The 23,858-nt window shown below is 44.4% G+C and overlaps 1 protein-coding gene across 1 annotated transcript; it reads left to right on the forward strand.

Annotated features, from left to right (window-relative positions):
- Window positions 1–953: 953 nt before the first annotated feature.
- MYO1H (myosin IH) lies at window positions 954–23,655 on the forward strand (the record flags this gene model as incomplete). The annotated part of the gene is made up of 32 exons (XM_079544071.1): window positions 954–974; window positions 8,923–9,081; window positions 9,472–9,587; window positions 10,365–10,563; window positions 11,014–11,094; window positions 11,524–11,703; window positions 12,032–12,130; window positions 12,287–12,400; window positions 12,621–12,692; window positions 13,271–13,390; window positions 13,770–13,837; window positions 14,137–14,242; window positions 14,627–14,707; window positions 15,164–15,255; window positions 16,690–16,784; window positions 16,988–17,034; window positions 17,492–17,572; window positions 18,057–18,162; window positions 18,304–18,421; window positions 18,681–18,794; window positions 19,235–19,311; window positions 19,612–19,680; window positions 20,124–20,208; window positions 20,404–20,563; window positions 20,709–20,792; window positions 21,221–21,314; window positions 21,774–21,829; window positions 21,935–22,070; window positions 22,222–22,289; window positions 22,631–22,728; window positions 23,356–23,455; window positions 23,632–23,655. The coding sequence occupies exons 1-32, from the start codon at window positions 960–962 to the stop codon at window positions 23,653–23,655; spliced, it is 3,114 nt and encodes a 1,037-aa protein (XP_079400197.1). The 5' UTR covers window positions 954–959.
- Window positions 23,656–23,858: the final 203 nt, after the last annotated feature.

Below are 23,858 nucleotides of genomic sequence, written 5' to 3' on the forward strand. Positions count from 1 at the left end.
AAATGTGTAAACCCAATAATTTCATATGGTTTTTTAAGATGCAATATAATAAAATAAAAAAGCATTTGCTGATGTATTGGTCTCCCATTTGTTAGCCTGCAATTGCCATCTAACTTGTGAAAACACAAAGTCATGCGATTCAAGGAGAATTTATTTTTTAAAATTCAAGTATTAAACACAAAAATCTGCTTGTAGCAACCCAAGTTCTTTATATTCTGCATATGCTATATATAGGAGAATGGGAAATGGCTTCAAACTAATAGAGGGGAAATTAGGTTGGATATAAAGAAGTATTTACACTGAGGGCAGTGAGGCACAGCGCAGGGTTCCCAGAGAGGTGGTGGTGCCCCATCCCTGCAGACATCCAGGGGATGGGGCTGTGAGCACTGCTGGAGCTGTGGGTGTCCCTGTGCACTGCAGGCAGTGGGACAAGGTGGCTTTTGGGGGTTCCTTCTGAGTCAAACCATTCTATGATTCTTCTTTTCTCTTCTCTGTTTAGCACAAATAATTCCATGCACAGTATATTACTATTTTTTTTTTAAATGTATATTGCACTTTCTTCTTAAATGTTGCTAACTTATTAAAACAAAACATTTCTTCTTTTCTATGGGATGGAAAATGAATAGATTTTACACCAGCTGCAGCATGGCAGTCATTTTGTAAAGGAGCACAGCTGAGACGGTATTACTGTTTTGTTGCTGCTTTAAAACTTTCCTCTCCATGTAGTACACCTTAGTACTTAGTACACCTGTTTTAGCAGGTCTTCCTTGGTGCAGATGATTACATTTCCCTGTGTCAGCCTTTTAATTATAGGATCTACAGCTGAGCTGCTTCTCTCTCCATCACCTACTGCTGTAGCAGTGCGTAATGCAGTTAGAGAATAATTTGCTGTTTCAGAAGGTAGAGGCTGATTTTTTCCTTTTCTGCTTGGCTTGTTTTAGGCCGTGTCTTATGACAATATGGAAGAAGTGAGGGTAAGTTCAGAGCTCTTTGTAAGTTTTTATGCCAATGTGTGTTCCAGCTAAGTTAGGAAGGACTGCTCTGTCAGCAGGCTTAGGTGCCTGGTTGGCACTGTGTGGGGAATAATGATTTTCCTTCCTGCTTGAAGGAAGAGAAGGAGAACTATATCTGGGGTTATTTGGGGTGAGTGGCGTGGTTAAGGAGGAGGGAAGGGGCTAACTGTTACCTACTCAAAGAGGGAGAGCAGATGGTGTTCTTGTGTTCAGTGGAGGAGAGGGCCTGGAGAGGTGGTGGGGTCCTGCTTTGTACCCAGCAAAAGTAACTTAGATATCTATGTTTCTCTAGTTCTTGCTTCTCTTCTGTCTCTATTCTGGTCACAAGTGAACAGCAGTGCTGTTACTTGCTCTCACATGTTCTCACAGCATGTCCTATCAGCAGAATGTCTTCGTGCTTGACTATTGCATTGAAATGCTTGTTAGCTAGGTGCTTTGTGTGCATGGTGGTCCAGGAAAGCTAAACCAACAGGGGAAGTTGGATAAAGATGTTTGCTGAATTGACTTGAAGAAGGCTTGCTGTCTATTCCCAAGAATGTTCCCTTGCTGCGTTGCAGTTGCCTCTCTAAAGTCTGCTGGAATAGTATATTTACCAATAAACTTGCAGCTAGAGAATGAGGCTGAACTCATAGCCTCTTCAAATAAACCCTCAGAGCTTTCCCTTCCTTCATCCAAAACTGCAGCCTTGGCATCTGGTGCTTCTTCAAGCCTGACGAGCCAGGCTTAGAGTAAGCACACACAGTAAGTTAACGTGAGCATGTGGGTGACCTTTGCTGTAATTCACGTGGATTGGATCCTGCACTGCAGCCTATGCAGGTGACTGGTTTGCAGCAGCTGTCAGAAGAACCCCTGATTTTTCTGAGTTCCAATACAAAGGTAATGGTTTTTACTATGGAACTTAGGCACTGGCACAGGTTGCCTGAGGAGGTGGGGATGCCCTGACCTTGGAGACATTTGAAGTCAGGCTGGATGGGGCTCTGATCACCCAATGGAGCTGTGGGTGTCCTTGTGCACTGCAGGGGAGTTGGACTGGATGACTTTTAACGGTCCCTTCCTATTCAGTTCAGGGCTCTGATGCGGGGACGATGGCTTTTACTATGGGATCCTGCGCTGGAATCTTGGTTTAGGTTTATTGTTGTAGGCATTGCCCAGCTAGTTGGCTTTCAGCTTCTACACCTCTTGAGAGAAGCAGTCGTACAGGCCAACCTTCCCTTGCTTTCTGACATCCAAAGTGTTCTACCCTCAGGATTTGTGCTGGTGTATCTGAGGTAAATTTGTTGAAGTTCTGCTGAATGCAGACTGAGCTGACAAAGGGAATCGATCATTCCTTGCACGTCTGTAGTGGTTTTGACAACTTAGGGGTTATGCACTGGGAGTCAGATACTCTTAATGCACCGGTGCCTGCTGACAGCGCTATAACCTGGGAGCACTGGAAGCCTGGAGGTGGGCTGGGAGTTTTAGGAAGGACTTGCTTTCACCAACCTGGCTCGGAAGGAGCAGCGCTATCGGCCCTAACCCAAAACGCGAAGTGCTCATATTAACCCGACAGGCAATTGTTTTATTAAAGCTGACGTGCTGAATGGGACTCTTTTTAATGATATTCTTTACCTGTCTCATTGTGTTAAAGTGGGGAAAGGATGGGGGGGGGAGGTGTGGAGCACACAGCCTGAGGAGGGCGAACGGTGGCAGGTGGGACTGAGCACCAGGAGCAGCTCGGCGTGTTGAGCCGCCCGGCTTAGCCCGTGTAGACCGCATAACAAGAAAGAGTTGCTAAGAACAAATCTCTATTGTTCGCTGTCATCTTTAAATGAGTGTCAAAGTAGGCAGGGGGGCTTTGACCGTTAACCGCACAATTTAGCCTGCCCGTTGTGTCCAGCAGCCCCCACCTCCTTGGAGTTTCTCAGATTAGAAAAGAAGGCCTCAGTCCCTTATAAATGGGCCAACTCTTCTCCTTTGTGTGCAGACTGCCCAGTGTGAAATCTGCAGTGACGTTAAATGTTTTCTAATGAATAATTACTGAAAGGAAATGGAGGAATATATGTGTAATGGATTGTAGCGCATTAAAATGTTTTATTTTGCGCACAAAAATGTTGTCCTTCACAAGCACCACGATTGTTTCAGAGAGCCTTTTGTGGGGGCTTGATTCTCAATGGATTATCTGTGAGCTCTTACATTTCCAATAGAAATCAAAAGGGTCCTTTGGCAAACTAATGTTTTTCAAAATGGCAGCCATGAAGCCCATTTAGTATTTAAAGTTTGGGTTTTAAAGAAATGTTTGAACTCTAGAGATTTTCTCACTTTTTTCTTTCTTTTGATTTATGAAAGTGAAGTAGTTCACCTCGACCTCTCTTCTATTGAGAAAGACAGACAGTCACCCTTTAACAAGTCTATAGTGGGCTATTCCCTGGATACAGACAAGAGGCCTTAAGAATTGTTGGCGTTTCCCTAGGCTGTTGATTAACCTTAAAACCCTCTTATTCTGTATTCTTTTGAAAAAAAATTAGGTTACAATGTGTAAATTTTTCCACAGTATAATTGTATTTATGAATTCTGCTGCCTTGGGACATCCCGAGCTACTGTATGTGCTTCTCAAGTGCAGCCTTACAGACCCAAGACATACCTTCTTTGGCACTGCTGCTGTGTTTCCAAGTACAGCTGGTGTGCAGAGCTTTGGTTTCTGTAAAAATGTGGTAGAGGTTTCCAGGGATGTAGGGGCTGGTCTAACTGAAATACCTTTTTAAAAAAAAAAAAATCAAAATCTCTTTGATGCTGCAATCATACAGATGTAGCATGGTTACTTGGTGTGGATCTGGTCTGCTTCTTTGGTTTTATGTGCACTTCAAGTTTATTTGAAAATTACTCTGAACAGATTAATTCTTATGAGCCACACCAGAGCATCTACAGCAGGAGGGAAGTATTTCCCTGGGCTTGCCATTATTCTGGTGCAGTAATGCTTTGCCCCAAAACTTATTGCCAAGCATGCGGCAGTCCCATCTCCGTGATGACTGCAGACTCTGGTTGCCACTCAGGGAGGGCAGGAAGGGGTCCAGGCTGCTCCCAGAGCAGCTGCACGCAGCCCTTCCACCATCACTGGCACGCTGTGAGCCTGGCCTTGGGGTTGCTGCTGGGTTTGAGGGAGGATGTAGCACTGCTGGTGCCCATCTTTGCTCTCCTGCTGATTTGGCCATGTAAGAAACAGCCTCTGTTTCCAGCTGTGCTAATTCTAAGGACATCTTTCTTAGCCCTTTCTATACGGTCAAGTTCTGTCACTGCCTTTCTGGTCAGTCTCTTTGGAGAACCTTTAGCAGAGCAGAGCCCAAGGAGTTTCCTCAGTGTAACCCTTGCAGTGCCTCCATCCTATTTTGGCGAGCCTTAATGAGCAAATTCCTGTTGAGCACGAGGGGTGCAGGACCGGGTCAAGGAGCGCCGCCTGTTGCAGTCAATGACTATTTCCAAAACAGAGCTTTGACGTTCCTAAAGGAATCTGTTTGCGGTGTTGCTCCAAGCTCATCTGTCTTCAGCAGGCCTGAGACTCGCTTCTATTTTACACCACATGGCTCCAGAGATGCCTGCTTTCTGTGCTGCATTCCTGTGGCATGAACTTCATTTGCTTGAATCTCAACAGGGTAACAATAGAAGAACAAGTTGGGTATCACAATGGATTCCTTAGGATGCTAGCTGGAGACAGGGCTGAACAAATAGACTGAGCTTGCCTTAGGGTTGCTGTGTCCAGAGTTAAATAAGGCTCTGGCTGTCAGTGGGGGTGGGAAGCCTTATTGCAGAGATCGTAACGCAAGTGTGCTCTTGTCAGTAAGAATTATCTGACCCTGTTAGCAAAAACTGATTGATTCTGTTGGGAAACAGATGTTAAACAGGTGGTTTTCCATTTCTCTATTAGAAATACAAATTACTGGGTGTTAAAATTTCAAGTCTTTTGAGTGTTCTTGTTACAATCTAGCTGAGGACAAATTGAAAATGTTTTTGTCCTACTCATCTCCTCAGATCTTACTGTTCACCATTTTTCCTAATGACTCTGAGCCACAAGGTAAAATCACAGAATTGTAGGGGTTGGAAGGGACCTCCAGAAACCATCGAGTCCAACCCTCCTGCCAAAGCAGGCTCCCTACGCCGAAATGTTTAACTCCTCGATGTTGCTGTAAGACCAAGCACAGCTATTTTGTGGTCAACTTTTGTCTTGCCCTGAGCTCCTTCCGAAGGACATCTCTGTTATTTGGAGAGGTTAGATTTGGTGTGAAACTTTTAAATATAAAGCTCCTAAAGAGTTTGAGCATCACCTAGAGTGTGTGGTTGAACAGAAGTGAGAGGGCGCTTGCTCGTGGGTCACTGGCTGCCCAAGTAGAGGGGTTTCATTCTGTTGGCTGCTTACGCAGAGAAGTAGCCATGGGAAAATAGTCTGTTGCTGCTGACTTTTGGGTGGGTAGAAGGGGAGGAAAGGAAGGTCTGGCATTGTCTGGGAGCCAGCAGTGACCGTAGTCCAGGCTGTAGCCATTTTGGGGTAGTGGGTCAGGGAGAACCCGCCTATTGCAGGAGAAAACCAGGGGAAACTTAGAATGCGAATTAAAATGGGTTTCGCAGTGACCTCTAGTGGGGAGCGAAACTGAGAGCTGCTGGAAGGGATGAGCCCGTTCAGGAGCGGTGGTTTGTACCTGGGTTTGCTCAAATGGTGCATCAGGAGGGTTAGAGCCTATTTCTTTGCCTTCAAACTCCAACTTCATCCTTGGGGTGATATTTTACAGCATCTTTTAGTGAGTCCTTAAGCATAAACCTCATCGTAGATCGACTGTTGACCGCGTGTTAGATAATTCATTAAACAGCAAGGATGTTACGATCCCTGCCTGAGGAGGAAGGCACACAAACAGGACACACGATACGTGGTGTCAGCGGGCCTTCCCTCTAGCCCTGTTAACTCTTCATGGAAGAAGCACGTTTTGGAGAAGGAGTTGGCAGGAGATGGCACATCTGCTTGGGTGACAGGTAAAGCACGGAGGAAAGAGGCTTCTGAATGTGTAGCGTGGTGCTAAAGGAATCCAACATCTCATTGGGTTGGGATGGTTTGGGGGAGAGCAGAAGAGCCCCAAGGAGATTTCTGCTGTTGTAGGGGAGGTGGGTTCTTATGGATGGATCTAGTAGATCTGGAGTTTGGTGGCATGTGTGGCATTTTGGTAACGGTCTGGGTGCTCAACTCTTTGAGTGGGTATGAGGTTATGTGAAAGATGCTCTGGGACGTGTGGTGCCCACCTGAGGCTCCCAACTCTGTTTGCATGGGGGATGTGCGGCATGGTTTGTCTCTGCAGAGCTTCCAAAATAGCGTTCTAACTGTTCCTCTCCTTCCCCGTCTCTTCAGTTCAATTGCATTAAATCAAAGGAACAGCAACATTAACATAACAGCCTGTTGAAATGGAGTTCTGAGCCTTTAGCAAAGATGAGTAATAATCTTCCAAAGTTTACTTGATTTTTTTTTTTTTAATTTAATTTTTAATAACTGTTGCTTGCCAGGACTTGTTTCTGTGTTACAAACTTTGCCTAAAGCATTGCCCTGTTGCTCCTGACCTTGTTTTAGCCCCTGCTCAAGCCACAAGTCTCGTGAAATTGTTTTGATCCAGTTTAGCTCCTTGTGGTTTTTAGTGTCTATAGACAAATCCCTTTGGGAAAAATGAAGCCCTCACTGTAACCAGGGATAGGTTTTCTGGTAGAGCTTGTGTCTCAGCAGGCAAGGAAGAAATCTCCTGGTGCTTATAGTTAAGTGATGAGGAAAGGAAAACAATCCTTTTTAAAAAGAGCAGTCGACAGCACCGTGCTGGGGTAATGTGTACTGCTGATGAGCCCTGCAGGGTATCTGTTACTGAGGATGACACCAGGTAAGGACGAAACTCCCAGGAGTGGGGCTGGGGCGGGAGGCGGTAAGCTGTGCTGTGATCATAAAATTGCTAGACCTCAGTGATAGCAAAATGCTCAAAATCCGAGCACAAAGCAGCCCAGAAAAGAGCATGGGATTTTTTTGTCCGCCAGAGAACAGAGGGTCACTTAGCAATTAACATACGAGTGAAAGAATTAGGTTAAGGAAACCTGATCAGCTAGATGGCTGCTGTGGTTTCAGCCTTCCTCTTTCAGGTCCCCAGGCTTGGAAAGGAGGTAAAATTCTCTTGCTCAGGTTGTCCTGAGTGCAGGCTCAGAACAAAGCCACCCGAAGTGCCAGCAAGCATTGTTTAGGGACATCTCTCTGCCAAAGTGATAAACTCTGACCTGGTCAGACAGCTCTGTGCTGTGGCCAAATCAGAGTGGAAAAATGAGTATCAGCTATTGAGGGCAAAAATAAAGGAAAGCAAGGTGATAAATTCCTTGTATGAAGTTAGCATAGTATGACTTCATAAACTGAGTTAGGATTCAAATAGCATGTTGTCAGAACATCTTTCTCTGTGGTATTTTGGTACTGTTGCTGCTGAGCATAAATTTGCAAAGCTCAGACCATTATTTCAGTAACATATAGGTGAGTGTTAAATTCTGCACTAAAAAATGGAACATATTAAAATCTCTGTTTAAGAGCTCTCTGACTTTTGGTCAGCATATTATGAGTTTGGGCTTTAGCTCTTTATTTTTGTGAAATTATGCATCTAAACCTGCCAGCTTTCAGAGTCTGATGTGCTGTCATCCTCCAGTGAAGCTATGCAGGCTTGCAAAAGCCGACCTCCAAAGTCAGGGCTTGCCAAAACTTAGCAGAAACATTTTACACCGTGCCTTCTCTCCTAATGCATGTTCAAGCCCTGACACACTCACCTCTTGAGCACTGGAGCAGCAAGATGTAAAAACTCCAGTGTCATGAGGGCAGTGTGGGAATAGCAAACGTGCTGGGCTTGTGTGCACGTCTCTGCAAAGCCCAGCAGTGCTAAAAGGTAAGTTGCTCAAAATGTTGATTTCTATCGTAAGGAAAGTATTTCAGCAGGAACTATTCTATGAAATGTGTAATCCCCAGGTCTTTATAGTTAATAACATCCTATGGTGTGTTTATTTCTATAGAATAAAAAAAATCTTGCTTGCTAATGTGAAATTATCAGCTTGTTTTAATTAAGAAACAATAAGTGTGTGGTTAATTTGTATAGCCCTTGAAACAACAGCTTGATCCTCAGCAATATTTTCAATATAAGGTCAAATTTAATTATAAACAATTGAAAGTGGAGTGTGCAAAGGAGTTATATTTGGTCAGTGACATCCTTTCTGCCTATTTCTGCCTTTTGAGAAGCAGGTTGGGGCGGCTAGTAAAGGTTTAGTGGGTTTTATTCCAAATCTCTGCTTAATCAGTTTTATCAGATCAATGGACGGGCTTTTCATGTTGCAGATTTCTTGCTGGTGTGTGGAGACATCTGCTGCCCGTATTTGAGAGCTGCTTATGGAAGGCATTGGTAGTAACTTTAGTGGTCTTGCTCCGGGTAGTATTGTAGCACTGGAATTGGTGGTTAGAGGTGAAGGCAGATGAACTTCAGGGGATTCTCGGTTCTGATGGGTGTATCTGTGGGAAATTCTAACCTGTCTATGGTAGTTGCTGGTGGCACAGAAACCAAAAGTGTGTCTGGTGCATTCCACTGCCAGCTGCAGACCTTGCAATTACTTTGTCTAGGTGGAGTTAATGATGTTTTCCAGGTCTCACTCAGATCTTTGGAGCTAGGTTTCAAACCACTGTTCCCATGGTGAAAGCTGCTGGAAGCTTTGGGTTTCCTCTCTGATTGTAATGAGTCTTAAAATTCTTGATTGTAAAGAAATCCATGGGTGCTCACTGATGTGAAACACCTTGGGGAAGGTGTTAACAACACACTGGCATTACCTGTACTGGGTTGATCTGGCCCTGAGGTTTTGGCTCTCTCCTAAGCCTATACCATGCAACCCTTGTGTTTAGAAGGAAGAGGTGGAAGATAACACTGACATCATCATGGAGGGGGCTCTGATAGCCCGGGACAGAGTTGGGGTGCAGGACTTTGTGCTTCTGGACTCCCATACCAGTGAGGCTGCTTTCCTGAACAACCTCCGCAAGCGATACCAAGAGAACCTCATCTATGTAAGTGCCTGTTTGTGTGAGTGCTGCTGAGAGTGCTGTTCCAACTTTGGTTTCTCTGAGCATTGAGACAGTAAGCCTTGATTGATGTAGCTGGTACCCAGCAGAGTGCTCACCCAGTAGAATATCAAAACATAATAATTATGTATGCTGTAAGGCTTTATGTTTGTTTTATGGTTCCACTCCATTCTTACAGGGTTGATTTTGAATGTTTAGTGTTGGCTTTTGGCTTGGAAATGAGGAATTCTGGTTTCTTTTGGTTTTGTTTGTTGTTCTCACAAGTTCTGTGCCATCTTTTCCCAAAATGTTGTGACATACATGACTCTTCCTCAAGAAGCTCTCTCTGTAGTGATGGTACTGATTTCCCACATCTATGCATTTTTCTCCTTGCAGACATACATTGGCACTCTTCTTGTATCTGTCAACCCTTACAAAGAGCTGGATATCTACACAGTGACCCAGATGCAGCTTTACCGAGGGGTGAACTTCTTTGAACTGCCACCTCATCTGTAAGTAGAATCCTTAAGACTTCAGTTGATACGAGTATATGGGATGTTGTCCCTGGTGCTGTGTATGAGCTACAAGGATGTGTATCCAGAGTTGCAAGTCTGGTGAACGTTTTATATTCCCATCTTTCTGTAGGTAAGGTTGTATTTGTCTTCTAGCTGGCTATGAAAATGAAAGAGAATAGAAGGGCTGAGAAATAGTGGTGGGGGGCTACAGAGGAAGAAAGTCTGAGATAGTCTTGCAGGCAGTTGCAGGACTAGCTCAGTGCTCATGCACAGCTCTGCTTGGGCTTCAGACAGGGAGGAAATTGAAAATTCAGGATTCTGAGTTGAAGTCATTTTGGTGTTTGGAAACTTTCAGGTGATTTGAGGGGTTGAGTTTGATAGGTTTTGTTTTTGTTTTCCTCGTTTTTCTTCTATAGGTGGCATATTTGACAAGGACTCCATTGTTATCTTTGTATATATTTCTATAAGCAGGAGTTGGATTTTTTTGCTCCACTGGAATAAAAACTGGCTCCTCTGACCTGGAAGGAGTCAATAGTGTGTATGTGTATAAGTAACATTCACCATAAACATACCCAGCCCATTCAAATCCTATTTTGACAGTGGAAAAAGAATGAGCTTTGTCTACCTCTCAGAGGCTGAGAGACCATGGGTAGCAGACTGGCGTTTTGAGCTCTGCTTTCCCATCACGTCCAGTGCCTGAGATGTTAGCCGGGGAGTACACCCCATTTCTAATGGATGTTTCCCCTCTGAATCCTTCTTGTGACTCTTGTTCAGATATGCCATAGCTGACAATGCCTACCGGGTGATGTGCAGTGAGTACAACAACCATTTCATCCTCATCTCTGGGGAGAGCGGAGCTGGGAAGACAGAGGCTTCCAAGAAGATCTTGCAGTACTATGCAGTCACCTGTCCGACCACAGAGCAGCTGCAGGTCGTCCGTGATCGTCTGTTGCTGTCCAACCCTGTTCTGGAGGTAAAAACTGGATGAAAGCAATGTAGAAAAGCTGCTGATGGCCTCCTTTCATGAGACTTTCCTGTCTGCACACTTGCACCCAGGAATGGACTCTTGTTTTTATGGTTTGCACACATAAGTAGTAGTGTAAATTAGGCCTCTTGGTAGCATAAGCACTTAACGTTTCTAAACATTAAGTGGTATTAAACTTGTTTTTATACAGGAGGATAGCTGGAACTGGGAGTATGGGGAAACTGTACAGCATACAACAGATCCTCATGATGATGTTTACAGTCATGCTAGAAAGAGGCATAATTTGTCTAGCTGAGGTCCATATTAAAGCTATGAAATATATTAGTTTGTGTTTCTTTAATTCCTGTAAATTTTGTAATAGGACTTGACTGCAGCGAACCTTTGTCCTGTTGCATCAAGTTCTCTATAAGTGACTTGATGTATCTATTTTATCCATAGGCTTTTGGAAACGCAAAAACTCTGCGGAATGACAACTCGAGTAGATTTGGGAAATACATGGACATCCAATTTGACTTTAAGGTGAGAACAAACTTAATGAGCCGCTGTTCAAACAAGCTCCGTCAGTGAGCCTCTTGGACGCATACCAGGCAGCACAGGATTTATTGGTTCTTACTAACACTGCAGATTTCTGACCTTATTTCTAGAGGTCGTGCATTCTGTGAGTGAGGTGACTGGTTACACATCCCGAAAGCTTCCTACATTACTCACAACACTGCCAGTACTTGATAGGATTTTAATATATGTAGTTGCAAAGGGTGACTTGCACTAGAGGACAGGAAACTCTTCAGATATATCTGAAATTGCTGGTGGATACTATCCCAGAAATAGAAGAAGACAACAGGAAAGAAACAGTGCATTTCCTGCATCTCCTGGTGTTGCTGCTTGCTCCTGTGTTGGATGAACAGCCATCTTGATTCTGGTGTTGGTCTAACTGCTTCATTTTGCTAGGGAGCTCCAGTGGGAGGGCACATCCTCAGTTACCTGATCGAGAAATCCCGAGTTGTCCATCAAAACCATGGAGAGAGGAATTTCCACATCTTCTACCAATTATTAGAGGGTGGAGAGAAGGATCTTCTCTGCTGGCTTGGGCTGGAGCGCAACCCTCAGAAGTATGCTTATCTCATCCAGGTCAGTGAGAATTTGACCATCTCTCTATTTTATGTCTGGAATTGTAGGGATCTTTTATTACCATAAAAACAGAAGATGGCTGCAAGCCTGTGCTGTTCACAACACTCTGCCATTTGGTGGTAACTGCTATCCAAGTGCCGTGTTTCAAGTAATTGTTGCTGAAAGGGCTGATCAAATGAGTTGGTTTCAGGTTTAGGAGTTTAATAACCTTTCCAGAGAGCTGCAGACTGCATCTATGCAAGCTGAGGAAATGAAGTATTATGGCCAGGCTGCATTTGTTCTTGATAAAATCACTTCACTACTGAAATTTAGTAATTCTTTCTCCTAGGGTCGATGTGCCAAAGTCTTTTCTATTAATGACAAGAACGACTGGAAAATAGTCCGCAAAGCTTTTTCTATCATTGACTTCACTGAAAAAGATTTGGAGGTATGGAAGTCAAAAGTCCATCCAGTTGATGGAAAGTGTCTTGGTTGGAAGATGTGTCTAAGGATTGAGATGTGTTTATGAGCACGTGCAGAAAATTGGCACTGCTCCATGGAGATGTAGGAATTTGTTTTCTAACAGTGTATCTCCCTTTATTAGCATCTTTTTGGAATAGTTGCTAGTGTCCTGCACATTGGGAACATTCAGTTTGAAGAAGATAGCAATGGACATGCCATCATTCGCAACGGCACTCAGATCAAGTGGATTTCAAAGGTATCTCTCACCTCTTAGACCATATCAGCAAAACAAATAGTATAAAGAAAGCTTGAACTTTCTTTGGGTCTGTTCGCAGAAGTGGAATGATAGCAAGAACTGGGTGTTTGTATGGCTATAATCAACCTCAGACTGTAGGAGATGAGCCCTAGTGACCACACGGTACTGTTTAAGCAGCCTCCTGCTGCCCATACTGAGAGCAGGATTTGTTTCTCTACAGCTCCTGGGTGTCCACTTGTCCATTCTGCAGGAAGCCCTCACCCATCGGAAGATTGAAGCCCGCTCTGAAGAGGTACTGAGCAGCTGGAAGCAGTGCAGGGACAGATGAGGAGCTGTGCTCACAGTGCTGTTTCAACTGAAACAGATTAATTTGGCTGTCCTTGTCATCCATATTACCTTGCCCTTCTAGCCTGGGACTTTAATAGAGTGACTATTTTAGTTTTGAATATTCTGGCTGAATGAACTGGTAATTACTAGAAAGCCAGGAACAGGGACTTGCAAGCAGCCATGAGTTTGAGCCAAACAATTTCCATTTGTTTAGTTCCTGGAGTGCTTCTTGGGAAACCAGACAGCGTAAATAGAGAAAAGCATTGTATAAACTGTTATTTGAGCAGTTTGTACTAAGTTTGATAAAATGAAACTGAAAGAAGTGAGGAAAGGCACTCCCAGTTCATCAGAATGTTTAGTACTTTCCAAAGTGTAGTATTGCAATCCTGCTGACGTGGAGATGCACCAGGCTGAAATAATAACGGGAGAGGAAGCTGTAGGTAGAGTTGCTGGTTCTCTGTGCCAGAAGTATGAACTAGTTTTGCAGAAGTTTGCTGTGCTGAGGTGTGTTCTTCATTGCATCTGGTATATTTTTATTTTTAGGTCTTAAGCCCATTGAATGTCGACCTGGCATTCTATGCTCGGGATGCTGTAGCAAAGGCAATTTATGGACGGACTTTCACTTGGCTGGTCAACAAAATCAATGGCTCCTTAGCCAACAAGGTTGGTTCCTTGTCTGGTGTCCTCTTGGAGCTCCTCCAGTAAGGCCCAACTGCACACGTGAGCAAATACCCCATGCTCAGCAGTGTAGGATCATCCCACAGCTCTGAGTTGAAAAACTTTATTGCTAGGAAAGAAGTGTGGAAGTTGGTCTGTTAAGTACTTCTTGTACTGAGTTTCCTGCTTCCGTGTGTCCACTCACAGTGGTGATGGGTTTGTGGTTGGACTTGATGACATTAGAGGTCATTTCCAACCTTAATGGTGCTGTGATTTACTCTTTTGGCATCTTGAAGTAGAAGTTTAAAAAAGAAGAAAGAAACACAAAACTGTGTAGGGAAGAAACTTTAGCTGAAGCAAGAGTTACAAGTTGTGTCTTTAACAGGATTCAACTCGTAAGACTGTCATTGGCCTGCTGGATATCTATGGCTTTGAAGTGCTGGACACAAACAGGTAACAGCAGTTTCTGAGAACGGGGGGCAATCTGTCCCTGTGGCAGTGGGAGTGTGTGCTGAATCCTGCAGGACTTTTTGAACATAGTTTTGTCCCAGCAAATCAAGAAAGGTGGCTGCAAATGCGCTGGGTTAGCTCAGTAAGTAAACAAAAAATCTTGTTGCTTTTTAATAAAAATTCTGAGGCTTAATCTATAGAGAACTGGACTGTTTGATTGGAAAACAGGAGGAGGAGGTGGGAGAAGTAGAACTGTGTCCATGAATTGATTAAACAATATTTCTCATTTAACAACTCTGAAGCTTTGAGCAGTTCTGTATTAATTACTGCAATGAGAAACTCCAGCAACTGTTGATTGAGATGACCTTAAAGGCAGAGCAGGAGGAGTACGAAATGGAAGGAATAGAGGTAATTCATTATTCTCCACCCTTTTGTTTCTTTGAACAGCCACCGCATGCATTGCTTTTCTTCATTAATGAAGAAGGCATCTTGCCTGTCTCAATTGCAGTGTTTCCCTGGGCCATGTGGAAAGCTGTACTTTGAGTACATGCATGGTTTCATTTTAAATCCCATGTAAGCTTATTCTGCTTCAGTATACTTTGTATTCTTTCTACCAAGGAGATCATTCCCAAATCTGTAGAGTTCATTTTTGCATTGCTCCTGTGAGAGGTGTAAGATAGCCAAGGATCTCATTCTGTAACCCTTTTGAAATTTAATTTGGCCTAGACTTAATTCACATCTCTGGAAGGGGAAGAACATTCCCCAATCTCTCCTTTCTCCTCTTATTTCCAGTGGGAACCAATTCCGTATTTTAACAACAAGATCATCTGTGACTTGGTTGAGCAGAAGCATAAAGGAATAATTTCCATTCTGGTTTGTACTACTTAAATTATCATGCTTGCCTGTGCTCTGCTGTAGTGGTTCATAATCAGTTCTAATTATCTGGTGGTTCTGTGTTATTCTGAACAAATAGACCTTGTAAACAAAGACTGATTCATCCAGATAAAAAATCCTGTAAGTCTGTCTGGATTTTGGGTCTAGTTATGTCATCTTCTTGTTTAAACGGGCTATAAACAATAAAGGATGAGTCAGGGCATTGCCAAATCTGAAAGAAAATGGCAGATCTGATTTATCTTGATTTATTCTGTTAGTTCTACTGAAATCAGATAAACAGAACTCCATGTTTAACCAGGAAACTGCTTACATTGGGCAGACCTCGTTCAGTTGTAACCAGATTCTTTAGTTTTGCTGAACAATGTGGTGCTAAATGTTTCTGAGGAGGGAATTGTCTGTTCAGAGCATCCTTCTGCCTGGTGCCTGCTCTTTCAGGATGAAGAGTGCTTACGGCCTGGTGAAGCAACTGACTTGAGCTTCTTGGAAAAGCTGGAAGAGAAAGTAGGAGACCATGCCCACTTCGTGACGTATGCATTTATGCTTTGCATCCTACCACAAAGGAAACTTTCCCATCTTTTACCCATAACAGAGCAGAAGTTGGACTCAATAATTCTTACGGGTCTCTTCCAACTCAGGGTGTTCTGTGGTTCTGTTAGTACTGGGGGAGGAAAAAGTTCTGCTCTGTACCAGAGAAAATCAAGCAGCCTGTCTGTTGTCTACCACTGTAATGCTCCAGTAATGTCAGGAGGTATTACGTAGGTTGCACTGGGGAGCCTTGCTTCATTCTGCATTTGTGTTTTGCAGAAAGAAAAAAAAAAAAAAGAAAGAAAAGGGGCTGACTTTGAAAATATTGGATTGCTTTGTCCCCTGCTGACCAGGGGAAGCTGTAGGTGTCGTGAAGAGGAGCCTAAAAACCCTGAGCTGTATGGTGGATGTAGATTTTTTTTTTTTTTTTTTTTCAAGAGTCCATTTGGATATATATGTGAGCTTTAGATCTGAAGAGGAAAGGAAGACACCTTTGTTTGCATCCCCCAAATGAGCAGTACTGCAGCCAGGACTCGGTCTGTGTTGTTTGCAGATCCTGTTCTGCTGGCATTGGTGCTGGCGTTGGTGTGAGGCTGTTCTGGCAGTTCCCAGCAGAGCCCTACTGAAAGGCTTCTGCTCATCATCAGTTCAGAGTCACGCTGCTGAACTGTCACTTTCTATGTTTCTGATCATCAAAGCTGAGTGGAAAATCTGTAGCCAACTTCCTCATTGCTGCAGTGTGCCTTAAAACTTTTCTATGTGATTAGAAGTGTTAAATGGAAACATTAGCACTACTTAAATAGGAGCCGTGTGTGGCAATGCTCTTGGAACAAAACTTTTGATGTACTGATGTGCTGCTGTGACACAGCTCTGTGCTGCTAGAGATTGCTTGCAAAGCTGAGATTTGTGCTGCGAAGTTGCTCTTTTTCTTCTCAGTCCTTACTTTCTAATATCTCCTGCTGATGTTTACAACTGTGATTCTTCCTTATTTCTATTCTTATCCCTAGGGTACAGTTTCTCAAATGATGCTTTTCCTCTGGTTTTGGTTTGAAGTTGAGGAAAGTTGTGATCTTCTTAGCATGTAGGCTATGAGAATGTATTTAAATGAATGTTATAGGGAGAAGCCATCTTCCAGGCAGAGTGATCATTGCCAAATGGCAACGGATGCTTTGCAGATGTTTTGAGGAGTTTGTGGTCAATGACTCCCATTTCCTAGCACTAAATTTGCTGTAAGCTGCTCAGAAAGGAGAGGCAGTTCTTTTGATTGTGGGCCATAACTGTATAATCAGAGCCACACTGATAGGAACAGACACTTGATAGACTTCCAGCTGTCACACAGCTGCTTTTTGCACAGGTGTCTTTCTACAGGCTGAAGAAATCCGCTGTTTTCTCTTGGTATTTTTTGCTTTTTGTCTTTTTTTCTTACCTCCCTGTAGTCGCAAACTTGCAGATCAGAAAACACGAAAATCCATTGACTGGGTGGATTTCCGCCTCCTTCACTACGCAGGGGAAGTCACATACTGTGCAGTCGGTGAGTGTGACCGAGGAGCTGCTCTGCATGTTCCTTGCACACCTGTGCCCATGTGGCAGATGGAATGTGGGCACTGACTCCACACGAGGGTGCTATCCGTGTGCTGGGCCCTTGGGGTGGCACCCAGCTGCTTCCCAGTAAAGCCAATGCTTGCCCTCATGTCCTAGAGCCTTCTAATGGAACAAAGCCTTCTTTCTCTTCAGGATTTCTGGAAAAGAACAATGATCTCCTGTACAGAAACCTGAAAGAGGTAAGAGCAATAGAAGAGAGTGCTCTTCCCTTAAGCATCTTGCTAGAAGTGATGTTTTGCAGAAGCTGTATTTAATCTCAGTAGCAATCAGAAATGTATGTTTCTCCTTAGCATTTGACATTCCTCTGAAACCTGTCCTCCATTGAGATTGAGATCAGTGCAAAGGCTTTTATTGGACAGATACAGCAGCTCTGTGCTGGAGCCATAGGTGTCCTGGTGACCTGAACTTGGGAAATCAGGCTGCTTCTGGCCTTAACTTTGTACATCAGTCTTCAGTGCAGAGCTGTCCAAGCAGGCAGCTGATTTCTGGCTCCAGAGCTGTGCATGTGAAGGGGTCTCTTCTAGGTTTAGCTTCTAGCACTGGAGGCTGTTGCTTGAATCTGTGCTGTGTGTCCTTACAGCACCCTAGGAAGGCATGTATGCTAAATATGACAGTTTCTCACTGACTGTGTTTCAGGTGCTGTGCAACTCTAAAAATGGAATCGTTAGAGACTGCTTTTTACTGTCAGAACTGGACAGCAGGAGGAGGCCAGAGACTGTGAGTGTAATGTTCAGTCTAAACTTTTAAGGTTGGTTTAACTTCCCAAGTCTGCATTTCCCTGTCTCTGCTCCTGAATTCAGTGCATGTTTTATTTTTGAGGTTGTTGTTTTTTTTGTTTGTTTTTTTTTTTTTTTAGCTTTCTTGAAGGGGAACAGAGATGTTGCTGAGACAGCAGCAAGCAATGTGGCATAGCTTGCTGTTGTTATTAATGCATCATTCTAAAATGAGCTCTGAGCACAGCATCCAGCAGCCTCCGGTGTCTGAAGGGCTACCTTGCGTGTCCAGATGTATGGCAGAGACTCAAATTCTCCAGCTAAGCACTCTGTCCAGTTAGCTCATGATTAACTATGTTTCTAAATTGTGCTAGTGCATATGTCAGCCTTTCTCTTGGCTGTAAGAGGAGCGCAGTGAATGAGTTGACTTGGATCCTGCAGTGCTTGAGTTTCAAAGCTGAGAAGTCTTTCTCTCAATGTCATCTTAGGTTGCAACCCAGTTCAAAAACAGCCTAATGAGTCTGATAGAAATCCTGATGTCCAAGGAGCCTTCTTACATCCGGTGCATTAAACCAAATGAGAACAAGGAGCCTGGTAAGGCATTAGGCTCAGTGCACTGTTGAAGTAATGGAATGAGGAGGTGCAGGGTAATTTCTTCCATATCTCTCCCAGTATATTGACACGTGAGTGAGCTTTCACGTACAGTATTTATCAGTGAATGTGTGTTTACTGCAGGGAAGTTTGATGATTGCCTGATCCGGCACCAGGTGAAATACCTGGGGCTGATGGAGCACCTGCGTGTGAGACGGGCTGGCTTTGCGTATCGGCGCAAGTATGAGCACTTCTTGCAAAGGTGAGCAGAGCTGTTTTCCTGTACAGCCAGAATCTGCCTTCCCACGGAGCTTCAGAGCAAGATTTATTTAGATGTCTGGTCCTGGTTCTCAGGTGCAGAGGCACTGGGCTTTTCCTCTGCACCAAACATAACGTTCATAGGTGGTTTTGATCTGTATCCATGTTGGTCTAATTTGAATGAAGAATAGGAAGTGGGTGCTGATCAGGGAGAAATGACTCAACATCAATTCACTTGCAGTGATGTCCTGATGATCTTTCAGATACAAATCCCTGTGTCCTGCTACCTGGCCACACTGGCATGGGCCTGCAGCTGAAGGTGTGGAGAGGCTTATCAAGCACATAGGTTATAAGCCTGAGGAATACAAACTGGGAAGGTAAACTTCTCTCTCTAGTTCTTAGCTCTGTTGGTTGGCTGCACAGTGCTTGCCATTCTGATTGTTCTGTCTGTGACCATGAGCCCAGAGAGCTGCAAGATGCGGCAGTGTAAAACAGGTCCCTTAATTTGGTTTTTGCCTAGCCACGGCAGGCAAAATTGGGCAGAGCTACCTGGGTTCTGCAAGCCTGAGGGTTTCTACTTAATGACCTTAAAACAGGGCAAAGTAAACTCACCCTGAAGGTATGGGGCAAGGAGTCCCAGATGTGTGCATCTCCACTTGCATTTCACACTCTTGCATTTCTATGGGGCTTGAGTCCAGCCTAGTTTCTTTCTCCTCTGGGTTAGGAGGAATGGGCTCCTTTGGCTCAGCACCAAACCTGCTAGTCCAAGACAATGTGGGCTCACTGTGAATAACCTGTTCCTGCTCTCTTTTTTCAGAACCAAAATATTCATTCGTTTCCCAAAGACTCTGTTTGCTACTGAAGATGCATTTGAAATAAGAAAGCACCTGCTAGGTATGGTTCCAGTTCCCTTTATCACGTAGACAGAAAAGCAGAGGCTGAGTGGGCAATGTCTGTGGGCTCCAGATGCACAGAGATGAGAGCTGAGACTCCTGGTCTTGAGTGTTATCCAATTGCAGCTGCTTGAATCTCCGTGCTGAAGGATGTTCTATGCAGGCTACATTTGTTCCTGCTTTGTTAGTTCTTTGTACCTGGTTGTGCAGGAATTCCTGTGTCTGATCACTGAGGTTAGGAGCTGTGCCTTCAATCTCAGGGATCTTGTTAGGTATAAGCATGTCTCTGCTTCTTTGCCAGTTTCAAGACTACAAGCCAAATATAAAGGACGCCTCGGGAAGAGAGACTACCAGAAGAAGAGAAAAGCAGGTATGGGCTGTGGAATCAAGAATTCTCTTCTTAGGGTTGTTTTCTGGTAGGAGTTGTAGCCTTGAAGTCATTAATCTATTTTCTTGTGGGTAGAAATTTTTGCTGCTGTGGGTGTTAGGTTCACTAATGGCCTCAGGTTGCTCCAGGAGAGGTTCAGGTTGGATATTAGGAACAATTCCTTCCCCAAAGAGCAGTCAGGCACTGGCTGCCCAGGGATGTGGTGGGGTCATTTGCCCCAGAGGCATTCAGGAAACGTGGAGCTGTGGCACTGAGGTATATGGTTAATGGGCATGGGGTGGGGATCTTGGAGGTCTCCTCCAATCTTAATATTCTACAGTTCTGTAAAGATCAGCTGAAGGGAAGAGACAGGTATAATTCCTGCCTGCAATGAATTTGGAGGACGGCATGGCACAGGATCTCTGTCTAATACATGACTCTTGCAGCTATCAAGCTGGAGGCTTGTTGGCGAGGAGTGCTGGCACGGAAGGAGGCCAAGAAGAGGACCTGGGCTGTTGAGATCATCAGGAAGTAACTATCCCCATGGGAAGGGCTGCAGGTGGTGGGTCACAGCGTGACTGTGGCTCCTGGGCAGGGAAACCAAGGCACCTTCATGCCTGTTGCTAAACTGTTCCTACTATTAGCCCATTATGTATCTCTTGTGATGGCTGCCTTGCACTTCCACTGATTGTAACGTGGAAGTCCTGATGTGGGTATTTTCTGTAGATTCATAAAGGGTTTCATCAATCGGAAGAAACCTCTGTGCCCAGAGAACATTGAGTTTGTGCGGCTTGTGCAGTACAAATACCTCATGAAGCTCAGAGACCACATCCCCAGAAACGTCTTGGACAAGAGCTGGCTCCAACCTCCTTCTATCCTGGAAGAGGTGAGGTTTGCTGCAGGCCCCTCATCGTGCACTGACCTTGTTCAGGTTGTAAAGCTACTCAGACGACCTCATTGCCTTTTTGATCTTTTTATTGCTTTTTCTTTTTTTTTTTTTTTTTTTTTTTTTTTTTTTTTTTGTAATGTAGATATCTGAGATGCTACAGAAAATGTGCATTAGGAACCTAGTACGGAAATACTGCCAAGGCCTCACTCCTGAGAGGAAAGTGCAGGTAGCTAATGCATGGGATGCAAATGTGCAAGTTGGAAGTTGCTGCACACATGTGATGCATGTAAACTGCCCCCAGTGCAAGCTGTTCCTTCTGACAGCCACTGCTCCTGCTGAGCAAATGCTTCTGAGCCTGGGATTGTAATGTACAGGGCAGTTCTACAGATGCATAGGTCTAAATCTTGTGACGTTAAATCTGAACGCCATCGAAGTGGAACAGATCCATAACAAGAGGGTCTTCTAGGCTGTTCAGTCCTTATTACATCATTACTTAGTATAATTCAGGAACAAACTAACGAAGAAATGCAGTTTTCGTTTGCCCCAAGTTGCACGAGTGAGAGGACGATGCTGTCCACAGCTTACACTACACTATGTAACTGTTGCTGCTCATGGAGAAACTGAGAGGGTAAAGGGTGTTCCTTCTCTTAACAGTTACAGCAGAAAGCTGTCACGAGTGCCATTTTCAGAGGAAAGAAGGAGGGCTACCAGCAGAGCATAAACCTGCCCTTTGCGGACACGCGGCTGAGTGAGTACATGTGCTGGGACCCCACCACTCCAATTCCTTTGGCCCATTGTGTTTGGTGGCTGCTGGCAATCAGTGCCCCAGGCCATGCCTCAGGCTGGGGTACTCGAAATCCCTTTTTAAGCTAGAAACTTAGGTAAAAAAGGCTGGGACTGATGGGGATACGTGTGTACAGTTCTGAATGGAGCAGAGCTGATTGCTGCAGTGCAGCGTGGGGATCAAGCCTTAAGGTCTGGAACTGCTGGGGGGAGGAGATGTGAGCCTGGGGGATCTGCTCAGTTGGTGCAAAACATCACTGAAATAGACTTAGGAGTGTTCTAAACCATCAGTTTAAAAGAGTGATCTAATGAGACAAGGATTAATGGGATTGAGGCAATGAATGCATCTGTTTGGTGTTCCCAAGACTGGTGGATCAGCAGTCTGCCACCTACACTCACAATGTCTTTCTGGTTTGATCCACAGAAGAGACAGATATAAACCCCAAAGTTCTGCAGCTCATACAGGGCGAGAAGGTGAAGGTAAGGAAAGAAAACTGGAGCTCAGCAGCTGTGTCCACATCCCAGGCCCTGCAGCCCCATGTAATGCCACAGAGGGAGGTGCTGATCCGAGCTCCTTGTTCACAGTATGCAGCTCCTGTGGTCAAATACGACAGGAATGGCTTCAAAGCACGGGAGCGCCTGCTGGTTCTGACCCAGTCCTCGGCGTATGTGGTGGAAATGGCCAAGATCAAGCAGAAAATAGACTATGCCACTTTGAAAGGTAACAGTGCAAATCCATATGGGGCTGCTTCTGAGGCTCGGTGTGTCCAAGGCGCTGCAAAAAGAATGCTTGAAGCAGTGCTCTCTCTGAGAATGCTTTTTGCTGCAGAACAGCCAGAACAGCTGTGTGTCGGTGTGCTGTTTTTCTGCAGGTATTTCTACCAGTAATCTGGGTGATGGGATCGTGGTCATCCATGTTCCTGAGGACAACAAACAAAAGGTAGAGAGATGAAATATCACTGATAATTTGTGGTTAGAAACAATGATGCTTCTCCTATTTCCTTTAAAATACTCAGATATATGATTATCAGGGTTTATTAACTCATGGTCATCTCTACTTTTGAATTCTTGTTGTTTTACCATGAAAGCATTCTCTTTTTGGAGCCAAAGTTGCTACAAATCCTAAATAGGCTCTGGAATGGATGTTTAACTAATCAGAGTTGTAGGTGGCCGTTGCTCTGCAGCCAGGGCTGTGCAGAAAGGACTCTTCTGAACACACGACTGCTGGCTGGGTTACGTGTGGGTACGCTGCCCACTGACCTTGTGCCCCTCTTTTTGCAGGGAGATGTGATACTTCAGTGTGAACATATATTTGAGACGGTCACTAAGCTCTGCATGCTGGCCAACAAGCAGAACCTTGTTAAAGTCGTGAAGGGAAGGTAAGGAAGACAGTCAGCATGACCTGCTATGTTTGTTTTCTGCTGCTGTGACCTGGGCCTGAGGTTGTGGGCTCAGTATCCTCCCAGCAGATCCCATTAGTGCTGGCTCTGTCTGAGGACAGCCTGTGGGGCTGAGCTAGGGGTCACTTTAGGATAAATGCTTCTCCCTGAACTCAGAAGGCCTCCAATTGTGATGGCTGAGTGCAGGAGCCTCCTCGGTCATACCAGCTAAAAGCAGGTGGATGCAGTCCATCTCTCAGATCTGTACAGAAATTGGAACTGGCGTATGAAACCTGCACTTCTGTTCCAGCTTTTCTCTCTGGCCTTTGCGTTTCAATTGTAATTGGATTCTTTCTGTTCAGTGGTCTTCTCCAGGTCAGATCTGCTTATCTTCTAATGCTTAATTGCTCCAGGAAAATTCAGGTGCCCAGACTAGGCAGGCATGCTGCATTCATCAAACCCTCTTGGGCTGTATGGTATAATGCAGTTGTTTAGGAAATTTACCTAAGCTGAAGGGCTCTGATCTTCTAATCTAACAAGATTTGCTAAGGGAACAGAAATAAAGTGGGCTTAGAATAAAGCCTATTGTGAGGAAAGCACTGCAGAAGTAATTGTCTGTGTTTGCAGCCTTCGGTTTCGCATTGGCTCTGGGAAGGAAGGGACAATGGTGTTCACTGTTGGGCCGGAGCCCCATGTCTTTAAAGCCAAAGATGGACAGCTTACAGTGGTAAGGCCTCATCAAGGCACTGAGAGTATGGCTTTGGCTTTTCCCCCTGATGCTCACCCCTTATGAGAAACACAGTTAAGTCTTGGAAGAGTTGTCTTTGTGAAACAGTTGTGAAACAGGAATCTCAAGGACACACAGTTTGTATTTAACTTACTGACTCCTTTCTCTCATTCCAGGTGTCAAACCAGGCAAAGTCTTGATGAGAAACAGTTCCAGTTTCTGGTCATCAGAAATGGAAAGGAGCCTGCAGGCTGTGACCAGCACCTGCAGCACCCCTGCAATCTTTGATGCCATAGGGTTGCTGTGACTTGAGAGTTTGCTTGCATCTTTTAGGTACTTTTTTTTTTTAATAGCTTAAAACTACTGAGCTGTATCTAAATAAATTCATCACCTTGCTGTAATG

Source organism: Tetrao urogallus (genome assembly GCF_951394365.1).
Source record: "Tetrao urogallus genome assembly, chromosome: 17".
Classification (NCBI taxonomy): Eukaryota; Metazoa; Chordata; class Aves; order Galliformes; family Phasianidae; genus Tetrao; species Tetrao urogallus.